Source organism: Parasteatoda tepidariorum, chromosome 7 (assembly GCF_043381705.1).
Source record: "Parasteatoda tepidariorum isolate YZ-2023 chromosome 7, CAS_Ptep_4.0, whole genome shotgun sequence".
NCBI classification, from domain to species: Eukaryota; Metazoa; Arthropoda; class Arachnida; order Araneae; family Theridiidae; genus Parasteatoda; species Parasteatoda tepidariorum.
Window position 1 is genome coordinate 62994524 of NC_092210.1, and position 16324 is coordinate 63010847.

Consider the following 16324-nt stretch of genomic DNA (forward strand, 5'->3'; position numbering starts at 1 on the left):
ATTTACTCTCCTTCTCTCAATCACCGTGCAATATTATGGTTTTCAAAGAGTTTTTGAAATTGGTTTGTGAAAGCTCACTTCAGATATAATGTATGGTTATCTAACGAATATCAATTTGTGAATGATTTAAATATAAACATATTTCCGAGCCTAGTGTGTGCTCAAGCAAAACTCATTAAATTATTCTACTCATTAAATTTATTAATTTAAATATTATTTATCTTAGCATTTCACATATAAAGTTTCTTCTTTCAATGTAATGTTCATAAATGTTGAAAAAAAATGCAGCCACAAAATCAAAGGTTGGGCCGGCGGCGGTTATAAAATAAAATTAAAACAAGAATTTAAAAAAAATAATAATAAAATTTAAATTATTTCTAAATCGTTAATTCATGACTTTCATATGATTGAGGTTTTTGATATTAATTTTTACAATCAGGGTAGAAAAAAGAAAAAACGTAATATATGGATATATAAAGGTAAATATATAAAGTGAGTTTCAGTAAGTTTAACTTCTATTTTTTTCTGATTTGATAAATTTAATGTAATATGAATTGGAAAGGTAAACGGCAACAAATAACAAAAAATAAAAATTTTGAAGTGAGTGCCAATTCAGCAAGATAATTTGTAGAATGGATAAAAAATAATTGTAGAACTATGACATTAAATTTAAAACCATTTATGCCATTGGTTAGTTTAGTTTTGGAAGGCATAAAAAATCATATTACTCTTATTGACGGGAATTTTATTTGTGAGTTTAGGTGGTGAAAGGAAAGTGTAGTATTCAATTTTCGAAGTTATTAAAATTTTTTACTGCCACCAAAATGAAGTAGTATTCTAATTATATACAAGAATTACAATTACGACTTTTCTAAAGCGGTATTTGTCCGTTTCGGGGGACCATAAAAAACTTATGACAACTTATACTTGTATTAGTGTATTAGGTAGTTATTACCACAGAACTTACAACCGAAATTAAGCGTCAATAATAGTTAGGTGATTTTTTCTGCTTTCTGAACAGAATAGTACTGTTAAGTATTGACTCTCACGACAGTACAATAAAATTAAAAATATTAAAGCTACTTACTAAATGTTAATTTGACTGAATCGATAATACATATATGAGCTGTCACATCACTAATCAACTTTATAAAAAAATGCTATGAAATTATGCAAATTATTAAAAATTGCTATCTATTGCAAGTTTTAAGTAAAATTTATTATTTCAGGGTCTTAAGCTTTATTATTTCAGAGATAATGGACACTATGGTAATGACTTCAGTAAAATTCACAATTAAACATGGTTTTATAATAAGTGATACAATTTCGTAAATGTAGAAAAATTAGGTAATTTTAATATATCTTAAAGCATGACATAAAAATCTTTTATTCGGTTAAATTAACTTGTCAAATTTGTATTTTTTACCAAATATGTGGTAATAAGAGCTATAATTTTGAAAACTAGAATTTCCGGTAAACCGTTAACATAAAAACGGAAAAACTACTACATGAGTAGTTCAAATACCGTATGTTTTTTTTTAAACCAGAATTATGTTGTTGTTTTTTTGTTACCAGAAGTGTCATTACCATGCAGTACCGTAATTTTACCAGAATTTATTTCTTCGTGTACAGAAGAAAATTGTCTGATTAAGGCAAATTTTAAATATCATGAATTGATCACGAGCAACAGCACCATATCAGGGGACAGTGTAAAAAGTTAATATTTATTCTCAAGAGATAAAGCTCTAAAAACGCGTTTTCATTATTCTAATAAGTTAAGCAAATCGGAAAGGCAATAAATGCTAATGAATAAATAAATAAAGAAGTAGGTAACTACTTAATCGTTACTGATTGCGCCATTATATGCCTCTAAGTTTTGAGCATGATTTGGAAGTGCTGATCAACCCCGTTTTATTGATTATTTACCTTTTCTGAACCCAGGCGAAGAACGAGTTTTCCGCTTGTACATAACAAAGAGTGCGTGAAAGCGTACATGCGTGAGATGTCATCCAAGAGTACCGTTTTGAGATCACGCCCGCGTAATCCTGAGCAGCTAGTGTTAAAACACGAACTAAAACTGATTCAAGGACAATTTTATTTTCTTAAAAAACTACCAATACCAACGTTAAAGAAATTAACAACTTTTAATTATTTTAAACATAACAGTGCTAACAAAGAACATCATACCAAAAAACGAAACAGAAAAAAAAGAACATCAGAGGCGTAACTAGATCACCCATCGCTTTTTTAATTTATTGTCGTTTTCAAATAAGTGATGTAGTTCATCGCTTTTAATTTATTGTCTTTTTCAAATAAATGATCTAGTTCATCGTTTTCAGCAACTAGAGTCAGAAAGGGTCATTTACCATATGAAATTATGGGCTATGAAGGGAGAATTACTCACATGCATGTAATCACGAATCTGAAGAGGTTAAATTAAATTTAATTTCATCATTTAGCCAATTCCTTAATAAAGATTTTTAGAAGCAAATTTATATAAAATTTTCTCACCATGAAACTTTTTAAACATTCCAGCAATAAGATATGAAGTAAGAGGGAATGTTTCTCAAGAGTAGAAATAAAACTTTTGAAACCCTACTTGTTAAGCGTAGAGAATAGATATTTGAGGTACAAAAAATAAAATAAAATGTTAGCAAAATCTGAAAAGTAATTATTGAGGTCAACTCTGATTCTTTACATAAAATATACACCATTGAGATTTATTGTATAAAATTATTTGCCTTCCATTTGTCATATTATATCAAATCATATTACAAGCTTTATTATTATACCCAGAATAGTCTATGAGTCATATGTGTAGAGAAGTTAATCCCTCATGGTTGCTCAAAAATGAGCTGTTCAATGTGAAAACAGAAAGTAGCTCAATTTACGTAGCTATTAAACATGCGTGAACTACAATCGAATAAAAAACCATATCTCTGACAATCCAGAATTCTCATTTAGGAGTTAGTAAATAAAAATCATTTCCACTCCCAGCAGGAATTTTGTAATTATTTGAAAAAGTCCTCATCAACCTGTTTTCTAGAATAAGTTTTACCAGGACAAGTATATGGCGAACCTTTTAAGTCACTATTACCTGACTCTATGACATTTTATGACAGATCATTCTTTTCTTTTGAAAATGTCCTGCTTACTCTAATGTTCTAGGCTGTAAAGTATCCAAAACTTCTGTTTCTTCTGTATCCTTCCCGAGAGTCGGTGAATGGGGATCAATAACTTCTTTCTGGAGAGGTACTTGACTCTTCTTTTCAATCAAAGCTTTCTGGAAGAGAAAAAAATATATTTATTTTCTCACTTTATATAAAAATTCCTTTAATCATTAAAATACTACACACAAAAATAATAGGAAAGTAATGACAATAGTTTAAAATATTTCTACCTTTTTTTTATTCACCTTACAATTTTAGTTAAAAATTGTAAGGTGAGTAAATAAACATTTAAGGAAATTATTTTTATACACTCTCTCAATTAAATAACATCGAGCATCATCAGTGTCACGTATATGTTCCAGAAAAATGCGTCTTCTGCTTGAACAATGACTGAAAAAAATTACTAAATAAAATAAATTGCTATTATTTGTGAAAACTAATTAAACATATAATTTCTCATGAAATACGCATTCCATTCAGCAGTTCTACCCTAAAATCTTGACGGAGTTCAAACACAGTCATGTGTCATCGTAATTGTGAAAATTTTTATAATACTTATGAACGAAACATTCCGTTCAAGTTTTTTTCAGTATCCGTTACTTATTTAGATTAAAAAGTGACATGCATATAAGAGCCATTTTCAAACAAGAGTTAATGCCAATTATTTTTTGCAGTGATTTATACAAACCAGTACATTTAATTATTAAAAGACTTTCTCGTGTATCATGGCAGAAACATTAATTTTCGTAATTTACAAAGACAAATCAGAAACTGTCAGTTTTTGTTTAATTTAAGCAAGGTTCTACAAAACATTACTTATGTAACAAAAATTTTCTTTTATCTGATTCTTTCATTATGATAGTAAATAATACAGTACATGCATTGTTTGACAATCGCTAAGAAGCAACTGATTTAGGCAAAGTGGAGTTCCCGACAGCCCACTAATAACAGTAAAATAAAGCTCAGAGGGCTTGGTAAAGCAGAGCCTGCTATCTGTATAAAGGGCAGTGTATACAAGATCCTTATTCGTTCGAAAACTCATGCTGTTAGGTGTTTTTCACCAATATAGCGACGCAAGTTGTTGAACTAATTTCTGTGAAACTCAAGGTAGTGTTGCAATAATTATGCGTAAAATATCAGCAAGACATCATTTAAATGCTTGTGATCGTGGACAAGCAATTCTATGACTGGAAGTAGGTTAAAGTGTCACCAGTGTGGCCACAATAATGGGAGTAACAAAAAGTGCCACCTCGCAATTAAAAAAGGGCCACTAAAACTGGAAATGTATGCAAATGGTTGTGTTAGGAACACCACACCTCAAGAGGACCGATATGTATCCCTTACTGACGAAAATGAACAGAAATACCACTCCTAGTAAGATGACTGCAGACCTCGCAACCACTACCGGTACACAGGTTTCCGCCAGAAAAAACTCACGGCGTTTAAATAAAGTTGGTTTCCGAAAGCCTGTTCGATGCATCTCACTTCTACCACGCTATCGTCGAGAAAGATTACGCTGGTATAAGGAACGTATTAGTTGGGGTCACCAACAATGGTACAGACTGATGCTCCACGATGAATCCCGTTTCTATATGATAAGTTATTCAGGCCAGCAATTAGTGTGGAGAGAGAGGGGAACACGTTATGCACAACAGTATGTTCATAAACATGATCTGCGTGAAGCAGGCGTGCTGGTGTGGGTAGTCATCATGCACAGTGGCAGAACACCACTTCACATCTTTAAGCGAGGTGGCACTTCATCCCAGAATTATTGCAGAAAGATTATTCTGGGTCATGTTCGTCGTTTTAGGGGTGTGGAAGGTTTAGAATTTCTTTTTATAAGCAGCAATACGTGGTCACATAGGAGTGCTGAGGTATCGGACACGCTAGAAGGTGAAGGTATTCTCGTATATCAGAGCTTGCGTACTCCCCCACCTGAATCCTATAGAGTCTATTTAGGATGCCTTTTGCAGGTGTGTTTCACAAAGAACTCGCCCTGTCCGAACTGTGTAAGAGCTGATAACCATCCTGAGAAAGTAGTTGGGCCCAAGGACACTCCGATTGTTTAGTGCACAGCATAAATTACCAATGCAAAACATATATTAGAATCTGAGGAAATCATACATCTTACTGAGATACGCATAACTGTTTCATTCTAGCAAGAAGAGCCATTTTTCGTAGCTGTTTAGAAATCGTCTAAAGAACATATGTTTTACATTTAATTTTTTCTTATTTTTCTATGTTGCAAATTTGTAAAATTTTGCATTATAATAAATACACATAGTGTCCAGTAAATATGTACTTAGTTTCATTTCTTCAATCAATGTCAATTATTAGTTGTTCCGAAAAAGGTAACTGTTTCTTAGCAATTGTACTAGGCAAATATAAAAACATAAAGTTGACGGTTTTAAACCCCGTTGTTCGATGTTTTACACAACTAGAAATATGAAATATTTTCTCGCAATCGTTAGTCATCGTTTCTCCAAATTAAGGAAATCGCTAACATTATTAATAAGAAAGCACAAACTACAATCCCAATTGGTAGCAATACGGTTTAGGAAAATCCATTATTATCAGATCAGTATATTCTCCCATGTAATTAGAGTTATTTTACTTTGATCTCTAAACAAAGTAACTACTTCGGTGTCACATTAATTACAAAAAAAACTTAAAATGATCGATACCCCTGCGTTGTTCATAAAATCCATCAATTTTCATTAGTTTTGAAACACAATGAATTAATTTATGGCCTTTTCTCTTTGGGTTTATTTTTCTTAATTATTCACGTGCGTTTTCATAAACAAAGTGCATAAGCTTGTCGTAAGAATTTTTAACAAGTTACGAGAAAAATTCCATTCTTTAGAGGGATTATCATCAATTTTAATTAGAAGTTAATTATCTCACATTCGCCTTTTCTTACACTGGAAGTTGAGTTTTGGTTAATGATTCAACTTATGAAGGGTCTTACAGTCATTTTTTAATGATGTAAAGCCTAAATAATTCTTTTTTAAAATTTTTTTGTGCACAGAACTTCAGACGCATATTTTACGTCTCAGAATGACTTTAATTTCCATAACGATCTTTCTTCTTATTAAAAGTTATCGGAACTTTAATCTCATTTTAATACATCATTTTTTTAATTGGCGATTTTAGTACCTTAACTTTACCCGTCGTCTAAATAAATCTAACGACGAAAATTTATTGCAGTAGCCGTAAGTTTGTTCCTAATCTCAACTGAAGAAAAAGATAGAATGAAAAAAGTATTATTGGAAAAAAATAATTAAATTATTATTTATCACAACCGTGCAACTATATGAAGAGATATCATCAACTGTATCTAGAAAAAAACGGTTTAAAAATATTTTCTTCTATTAACTTTAATGAAAAAAATGAAGAAAAATAATTAACTTGTATTAAGTGAGTGTATATTGTCCAAAGTTATATTTATCCAAAATCCTTATTATTTTTTTTGCATTTTGTATTTTACCAAATAACTGCATACGTGGAACTATAGCAAAGAATTTGCTGTAACTTTAGAAAATTGTTTTAAAGATGTCTTCACTAACGTGCGTTTATTACGGTTAAACCAAATTATCACATAAACACTGAAAAGGGGTTAATTTGAATATTTTCATCGTGGTAACATGATTTAATTTGAAAGTTTATTTCATTTGAATATAATGTGGATATGAAGCAAAGGTCATTTTATATTTTTTTTTATACTTTTATGTTTTTTTCTTTATAAAAATCATATTAATTTAATCATATTAGATTATCATCTTGACTGCGAATAAATTGAAATATTCATAATATGTCTCCATTAGCATGTCAAAGTAGAGTTCTTTTAAGAATTTATGTCGTATTATAAACTCTGCAAACGTGCAGAATTTCAACTTTAAATAACGATAATAACGTTTATGTTTTTAAGTTTGAAGTAAATATTTGAAATAACGATGAAGTCATAAATTTATTTATCATTTTGATTTATTAAGAAATCGTGACCCAATTATATTCAATGACTACAATTGGATAATCTAAGTAGAGCTTCTAGGTCTAAAGGTTTCATTAGAGATAGTGAGTTTTTTTTCCTACCTATTGCAATTACAAGCGTTTGTTTTTCTTCTTTCTTTCTTTAATGTTCATCTTATTTAGGAATTATAATCTCTTAATATTTTTATTATTATTTTAAAATAAAATTCAGCTAAAAAAGTTATGAAGTAGCTGTAGTTCTCGACTGAAAGTGTGGATATCAAATATCTGAAGAAATATACTTATCTAAACTCCACGCGCAATGTAAATCTGTCTTAGAGACGAAGAATCAATGCTATGATATTGTTCAAACGCAAAGCCATAATTAAACAAACAGTTTCTACACCTATTTTAATTTTAACTTTAATTTAGTAAAAATAAAAAATCACCTTTTAGGATTTTAATTGGAAAAAAAACACAATTTAAAATCATATATATTCACATCAATTACCAAATATCTCAAAGTGATAAGTTAGCTACCTAAGAATATAATATCAATATGATATCAATATGAGAAACTTCAGAAGAAATCAGATTTACATCAGAAATAACGTTATGTTATAAAATAATTCTGTTATGGTCTATTAAAGTTATTTGAGGGAACCGAGTGTAAATATTTTTTCCAAACACAAAGATATGCTTTCAAAGTGCTCGTGGCTTCTTAAAAATATCGCATTAATATTTTTCAGGAATGAGAGCAAGTTTCATCATTTTTATTTTGATCACAGTTAATTAATTTGTCATTCAATCTTTTCAAAAGTAAATTACTGAAAACATTTACTTTGAATTAAAATCATTATAAAAAAAAAGTCAATTCAAGTTTTAAGCAAATTTAAGGAAAAACTCTTTTGGGGCTGGTCAAAAGTTTGATTTTTAAATGGTTTTTAAGTTGCCTTGAGATAATTTTTTCATTATACGCAAAGAACATGCATATTATTGAGTAGATGACAAGAGGAAAGGGATAAATGCTTGTTATACAATACCGAATCAAAAAATAATATTATTACACAGCACATTAGGGTTTTTTCCCTTCGATAAAAAAATTAAGAAAATCATATCCAAAATGTGGATGAAAACGAGATGAAACAAGCACTTGTATGTACAAAAAGCAAGGTTGTATGATGTTGAAAAAGTCGTATGTTTAGAATTTGATTTTTCAGGAACTATTCGACCAATTTCGTACAAATTTCGTATCTTTCCATTTAAAATTGCATTCTTTAAAATGGTGTAAAAACTGTATACCATCCAATGCAAAATCTTTCGACTGTTATTAAATAATAAAAAATAGTCAATAATTACTAAAATTTATTGTTTGCATGGAATTATCGATGCATAAACGAATTTTATAATTGTGTGCAGAATTTTTTCGATTCACTTATAAAGTTCTCGAGATATGGCGAGATTCGCAAAAAGTAAAATTAACAATAGGGAGTCCAAACTTTGGGCTACTCTCCTAACCAAACCATTGGGACCATATTTCTCAGATTGCGACTACCCTCCATATTTTGAGGTCAGAAATCTGAATCCGTTGAAAAAAAGGTATATTTATTCAGAGAAAGTACGTTTTTGTGTCTGATTTCGCAACTTAAAATATCGTCTGTACAAATTAATTAGCATATTTTACGTCTCGAAATTTTAAGATTAATTTTAAGAGTCCTAGATAATAAATTTTAAGAGACCTAGAACGTGAAAATCTGATCATTAGATCAATAATTATTCAGATTGGTCCGTTTTTAATTTTGCGCACTGTACATAAAGACACAAAAAATTTAAAATAATAAAGCTTTGCATAAAAGCTATACATAAAAATGGTGGCGTTGATGCAGGAATGAAAAATGATGGCAACATACATAGTTATCTCATTTCTTTAATTAATACTGCGCATTAAATTATACCAGATTTTATTCCTGTCTTACGCACCTTGTATATAATGTATTGTATGTTTGAAGTTATCCCTATTCCCAATTTTCAACTTCTCCCCCCCCCTTTTTTTCTTAATTTTTTTTCTCCATGAGCTGAGTATTAAGAGTAGAAAAGAAAGGAAAAAGATGCAATGTATGTGATAATTAGCTTTAAGTTTTGAGTCACCTGGTGACAGTCTTTTTAATAGCTGAATAAGTAAAATAGAAAATTAATTTTTTCAAGGAAATTAAATTTTTTTAAAAAACTGTCAATGTAAATTACGCTAGCCGAAACAGCTTCAAGCTGTCTCTTTTTTTTTACACTTTCCTTTTTTTTTCTGAAAAGCATTAACAAAGAAAAATTAAAGATTTCGAACATTTTTCATTCACTTATCGTACGTAAAGAAATACTTTAAGCGCTCTGAGCCTTAGGGAACCGTTTTGTTACAGAAAAAAAAAATTTTTTTACCCCAATAAAGCATGTCTTTTATGTATAAAAAAAACTCTAATGACAAACTGAGCAAAAACTAATCGATGTAGTCTTTTCTTTCCGAATATAATTTAACTGACATTGATGTTTTTTTAACTTTTGAACGTAACAAAAAAAATAAAACTTAAATCGTCTTTTCATTTATAAGCTGTTTTTACTTTTACTTTTCATTCAGCAAAGCTTTCAATTTTTTTAAGCAAAGGAAAAAACTAGATTTAAAAAGTTTTGTCATGGAATAAAATTATGTTTTGTTAATTAATGATTTCATTAAGTGCTTCCTAATGTTTTGGGGGAGAATAATTAAGTCAAAGCGCTATGTTAGTTGTGTTGTTGCAAATTATGTAATTTTTTCTGTAACTGGTTATTTTATTTCTTTTTCCCTGTTTTTCGTTACTTCGACATTCCTAATTATTTATTTAATTTTTAACCGACGATGACTGATGTGACTATATAAATATTCATCATTCCTTCGGAGTTTAATAAAAAAACTCAGTATTAATTTTTTGAAAAAAATAATTAAGTTTAAATTGAAGTCAAGATCAACATGTTACTTAATTTCGTATTTCGTATCATTTTTATATTTCTCATTTGAATATCGCACAGGGTAATGGGGTTTAACAGGGCTCCAATTGATTTTTTTTTCCGGTTAAATGGCTCAAATGACTATAATAGTTTTAAAGTTTAAAATTCCCATAGTTTTAGGCATCTTGATAATTTAAAAAAAAATTGCGGCAAATTTAACGAAATTAAACTCTTCTCTCACCAGAGACAATAGGATTTGAACTGACCACTGCAATAACTAATAAACTTTGGCACTATGAGAAGAATTATAAATTACTAGTGGGCTGCGTCGCCTGCTCTCTAACGCTCGCCAAGCCCCGAAAATTGCTACGCAATCTTATTTTTTTACTTCGCAAACCAAGCTCGCTTCGCTCGACACTAACCTTAGGTACATTGCAAATGCACAAAATTCTAAGAATTCAAAACAATCATTGAAATCCATATAAAACTTTTTTTTTCAAAAATTACATCTTTTTAGTAAATACTAAGTCATTAAAATAAATTTGAATTCAAATAAATGACATTTAATTCGTTAAACCTATTATAAATGTGCTATAGTATAATTCGTGATATAAATCAAAAATCGTCAAATAAATTCGTAATATATAAATTCGTGAAAAAAAGCGCTTTCGACAAAATACTAAAATAGAGATCTATCGACAAAGACTACTCACTTCTGCCTAGTTTAATAGTATGAGATTGCCGCAGCTGATGCTCGCTGGTTATTTCAGTTTCCGTTTTTAAAAGAGCTATATGTTGAGCCACCTCAGCTAGATTTGGCATGTGACATTTTTAGCGACAATCATTGGTCGATTCGCCGTGTAAGAGAAATAGTAACGTAAACAAAACAAAGCAAACGTTGCCACCGGCGGAAAAGAAATACAGCCAAAATTTGGGAGCCATATATTAGATTTAATAATTATCAGCTTTGTTAACGTTTTCAGAGTAATAATTTCCATATTTTTTACATTCGACAAAATCAGCTTTTTTAGTTAATTTAAGGGTGACTATGATTTATAAAAATATTACTTCTTTATTATCAAAATAAAGAAGCAGTATTTTCCTTTAGAGTAAATTAATCATGACAATTAAACTAGTAATTTTATAAAAAAAAAATAATCTACGATAAAAATAATAATTGCTCTGATTTTATAACCTTTGTAGTTGAACCTACATCCTTAATTCTCCAGAATATTGTTTTAGATAGAGCTATTCCAATCCTCAAAAGTTAGTTAGCTAACAAGGACATAAATAGAACATAAGCGAATAAATTGCTTAACAATCATGTCATGTATTTAATAATCTGTGCATTATTGTAGTTATGTTATATAATTACGCAGCATGTTCAAAAATTACTTTGAAAGTTCTTCAACTCTTCAAGAATCTTGAAATGTAAAAATCTTCCTAATATATCTTCTAGAGCATTCTCTATGCAATGCTTCTTTAGAAAATTAAAGGGAGGTATGATTTGAGATAGGTACAATTTAGGCACCTTTACTCTATATAAATTAAAATAAATAATACAAATATTGTAGTAATAAATTAAACTAAAATATAATTAGGGAATGTGAAATTTTTTGTTTTTTTGCAAAAAATATAGTTTATCCTCATGCAGGAAAGGAAACCGACATTTTGAAAACTATGCGAATAATTTGAGAATAGTGCTTGCTTTTCTGCCCGAAGGTACAATTACCACATAGAATAAATCAGTGTTCGCCAAATCGTTGATCACGAGCTACTATTACCTCTCGAGGACATTTTCGGTAGATCACGTTATCACTCCGATTCGCTAACTTAGGTTCTTTCACTGATCTAATAAATCAAATGCAAGATATTTTTGGAAAAAAGTTACTAGTTCCTAGGTTGGAGGCTCACATTAGGATATAAAAACGGTACTATAGCTCAGAGTCATTGTAATTTTTGCAACCAATGGTTTAAATAAAGTCAAAACTACGTTAGATCTCATTGAACTATCATTATTTTTTCGTAAATAAACACTTGAAAGTCCTCCTTTCCGTTATCAAATAAAACACAATTAAATAGTTTTATGCATGAAAGGAATTCATTCATTTTTTTTAAAAGAAGAGGAAATAGAATTTAAAAAAATAGTTTTTAAAACTATTTTTGCCAAATGTTTTGAAAATGCCATTATTTTAAATGACGAAATTTTTCTTCTCTCTCAAATACATTAATTTAAAACCTAATGTATGCAACTTGAAGAAAATTTTTAGAATGATGTTAACTTTACTTTCATTCTGAAGTATTCAATCTGCATCAGATATTCAATGATCTGCTTCTCCACCTCTTCCTTAATCGTTTCTGCATTGAAATCATTAATGCCATCTTCGAACTCAGTATCACCTAAGCCACACATTTTGTGTATCCTCCATAAGCTTTCATACAAATTATTTAACTCAGTGCGTTCACTGTTCATGTAGACCTCTGCTCTTTCAGCTTCAGTTTTACAAAGACCCATCTTGGCCTAAAAAAAGAAAAGTGTGACATAAATTAATAATCATTGACATTTAAATGTTACAGTAAACTATTAAAACCAATATGTCATTTTTTCTGTATATTATTAAAGCCATGAAATCAAATAGAAAATTATTATAAATATTCGGACTTAAGGGGGGGCCCCACCCTGAATATTTCAAAAATTCGAAAAAAAATTTATTACATTTTTCGAATCTTTGTACCCTTTCTAATGTCTGTCTAAAACGATTTCTCGGTACCTAACTTCCTTTGGAAGTTATACCGGAAAATAGAGAGTCGTCACTAAGCAGGTAGAAAGGCCCAGTCGGCCGGATTAGGAGGGGCGACGTTCTTTTTGTGTCTCATCCATTCTGTTGACGGAGAAAATATATGGACCTGGAATTGCAGAATAAAAGTTAGTCATTACTAATTTAATAATTTACTAGATTGAACAAAAGTCAAAACTTTAAGCGCGTCTTTTTTAAAACGCTGTTTTTTAACCTGGCCTAACGTTTTTCTCATGATCTATCCAACGAAATAAGCCGTTCTTTATTTTAAATTACGTAAAAATATATTCTTTAGAAAGTAGCATAGGATTTTTTTTTTTGATATTTTTATATTTCGATTTTATATTAGCATTTTAATGACTAATTTTTTAATGAAAAACTTAACTTTTTTTTTAAGTTGCCGCCATTTTGATAATTTTGCGAATATCAAAATACTGTTATGCTACTTTTTAGATAATGTCTTTATGTTTCAGAAAATCTAAACAAAATCGCTTTCCTACGTTTCAGGACTTCTAAATCCATGAGGCCAGTGAGGTGCTACTTTTTGATGACCAGCCACACACAGAGCTGCCATCAACTTATTTTTTATTATTTTGTGAAAGAAAAATTTATAAAATAGACTTAAATTGTAGCTAAATAACATTAAAAAAACCAAGGAGTCTCTACATTGTCTCTATTACTTAAAAAAAATCAAGAAAAACGTTAATATTTTACCATCTCAGGGTGGGGTCCCCCCTTAACTTATCTTTGCTTTAAAAGGTAAAGCTGATTGCTAACTTCCCTAAAATTTAAAAACGTTGGGAAACATACAAAAATTTCAATTGATGTAAAAAATTTAAAGATATTTACAACTAGTTTATAGCCAAGTGCATGAAATCAATATGATAAAACAAATATTTTGTCTGTGATCATATTTGCATGATTTGTTAAGAAGAAAAACCGTGTCATTTGACAATGTGTGAACATTAAAAATTACCCTAAATATTTTATGAAAGTTAGATTAATTTGGAACTGCATATTACATGCATTTGGGAGTAGTACAATATTAAAAAAGAAGTTCTTTAAAACGACGAAGGACATAAGTAGGAAATTTAGTAAATGGTAAAAAATTAAAATATCTGGTACTTCAGTAGCCAAAATAAAGGGTTCCTAACATAATTCATAAATCATCTTTATTATAATAAAATGCACCCAATTTGAATAACAATATAATTATTCCAATGTTTGATACAAATTTGAATTATTCAATTTTTTTCTTTTAGAGAAAAACATTCTTTAATTAAAGGCAAATAAAATAATATATCACATCACAAGAAACATCATTTTTCAAATATTCTTCAATTGATAACTAAAGTCAGAAACGAAATTTCCATTGTATGATTCATCATTAATCACTTTTACAAGATTAAAGCAAAAGCTTTATGTGTTTTTATCCCTTTTTTTAATAAACAAAAAGGAATAAAAGATGTCTGTAGTCATAGAAAAGATTTAAAATGAAATTAATCATTTATATCGAAAATGTCGTATAGTTTTCGGAATGTTTTGGATTCAATCCAACCAATGACTTTCCCAGTCACCTATTGTTCCGATTCATTTCAAATACAAATTCAATAGTTTAAGCTATAATAACCTATACAACATTATAATAATAACAAATAGAAAATGATCAAACATTGAAAAAGATAGGTGAATACAGAACTATTCACTCTGATATGAATGTTAAAGCGTTTAAGAAGAAACATACTTTGTACTTTATTATAGGCTGTATATAAAGTTGTATTATATTACACATGATTAATAATTTGAATAACTATTCCAATTTATACCGTTTTTCTTGTTACAAAGAAAACAAAAGGAAAATAGATTATTTTCAAATTTATATGAATATTGAACAATAATGTGTCAAAAAAATGATGAAAAATGTTACATTCATATCCCATGTTAATCATTAAAATGCTGAAAAGTAACATTTTTCTGCATTTTACCAAAATAAAAAATGTGTACTGTTTAAAAAAAGAAAACATGTTAAATTGTTTTCATGTTAAAACTATGTTAAAACATTAAATTGCAAAAATGTGTTTCGGTAATGAATTGCACAAAGTAACTATTTCCATTTGATTATTGGAAGAGTATTCCTTAAAATGCAAAATAAAAGAAGAATTGAACAAATCAAACCTTAGAATCAATTTTATAACAAATTAAATATTATTTTAAAAAGTAATGAACTTCTAAAAATAGAATACCGGGAGAATAATTTTCCATTAAATAAATTTAAGTGGACGGAGAAAAAAATGAATAAAGATAATATCTGCATTCCAATTTTAAGGATGATTGCACTTTATATCCTATTAAAATATCAATTACTGATGAAACTATGATTTGCTGGGAGGGAGAGGGATAACATTGATTTTTTGAATTTCTAAATTATTGCATTTTTTAAATAAATATATACCTTGAGGAGGAAGTTAAACTTTTCGAAAATTCAAATTAAATTAAAATGAAGAAAATTTTTATCATAATAAAGCATATCAGGCAAGAAGTTTTTGTTTATACAAAGAAATATGATATTATTTTCATATCATACAGCATCATATAGCAATAGCATCTGCTTTGTTTCGCAAAATATGATACTACAATATTAAAAATATCATTTTCTGAAAATTGCTGAAACCATCATAAAGTGTTGATTTAAACTGTGCTAACGAAACCATTTGAAGCATAAATATAGGACACAATCTTAAAATAAACAAAATTGGTTTAATACCTCTATTTCCAATCTTCATTATACCTTGTACAATTTAAATTTTTTTTTTGCGTTTTCATACAATCTGAGTAATATAGTTTGAAGTACCAATAATCTGTTTTATCCCTAAATCAGTTTTACTGAGAGTATAAATGATGCAATATGAAGCTCTTGTATCATTTATTTCGCTTAATTAACCAATAAGTTAGCAAAAGTAAGCATTTTAAATTTGAATATCAACAGAGCTTTGTCGAATGCTTCAAGATAGACACATGATTGGTTCTTGAATTTTTGTAAACCAATAATAGGACACTTTCTGGAAGATACCATGAAATTATTGAAGCATACTCTTTTATTTTAAGACTGTGTAACACGGAAGCAAACAGTCTCGAATCTTACAAAAAAGATATTAAAGCATTTTGGGTGAAAACAACTATGCAACATAAAATGTTACTTCGAAGAAAACATGTAATATTGAAAATTAAAAGAATATATATTGCAAATAGAAAACATTGAAAAGCTAATTATGTTATGCAACTACACGCAATTACACAATTATGTGTTTCTACTAATTGAAATATGGTGAATTTTGATTGTTGTAATGCATTGATTTTCTGAAATGATACTAGTAAATATAGAATAAAAACTTAAAAAAACTCTTAACCCCTCCC

The 16324-nt window shown here is 29.0% G+C and overlaps 1 protein-coding gene across 1 annotated transcript in view; it reads right to left on the reverse strand.

Moving 5' to 3' along the window:
* LOC107454595 (interaptin-like) overlaps positions 1–16324 on the reverse strand; it is a 69162-nt gene that overhangs the window by 591 nt on the left and 52247 nt on the right. The window contains exons 7-8 of the mRNA XM_071183509.1: positions 12400–12633; positions 3156–3283 (exon numbers count right to left, since the gene is read on the reverse strand). Coding sequence (XP_071039610.1) covers positions 3156–3283; positions 12400–12633 — 362 coding nt within the window. The remainder of the gene's footprint in view (positions 1–3155; positions 3284–12399; positions 12634–16324) is intronic.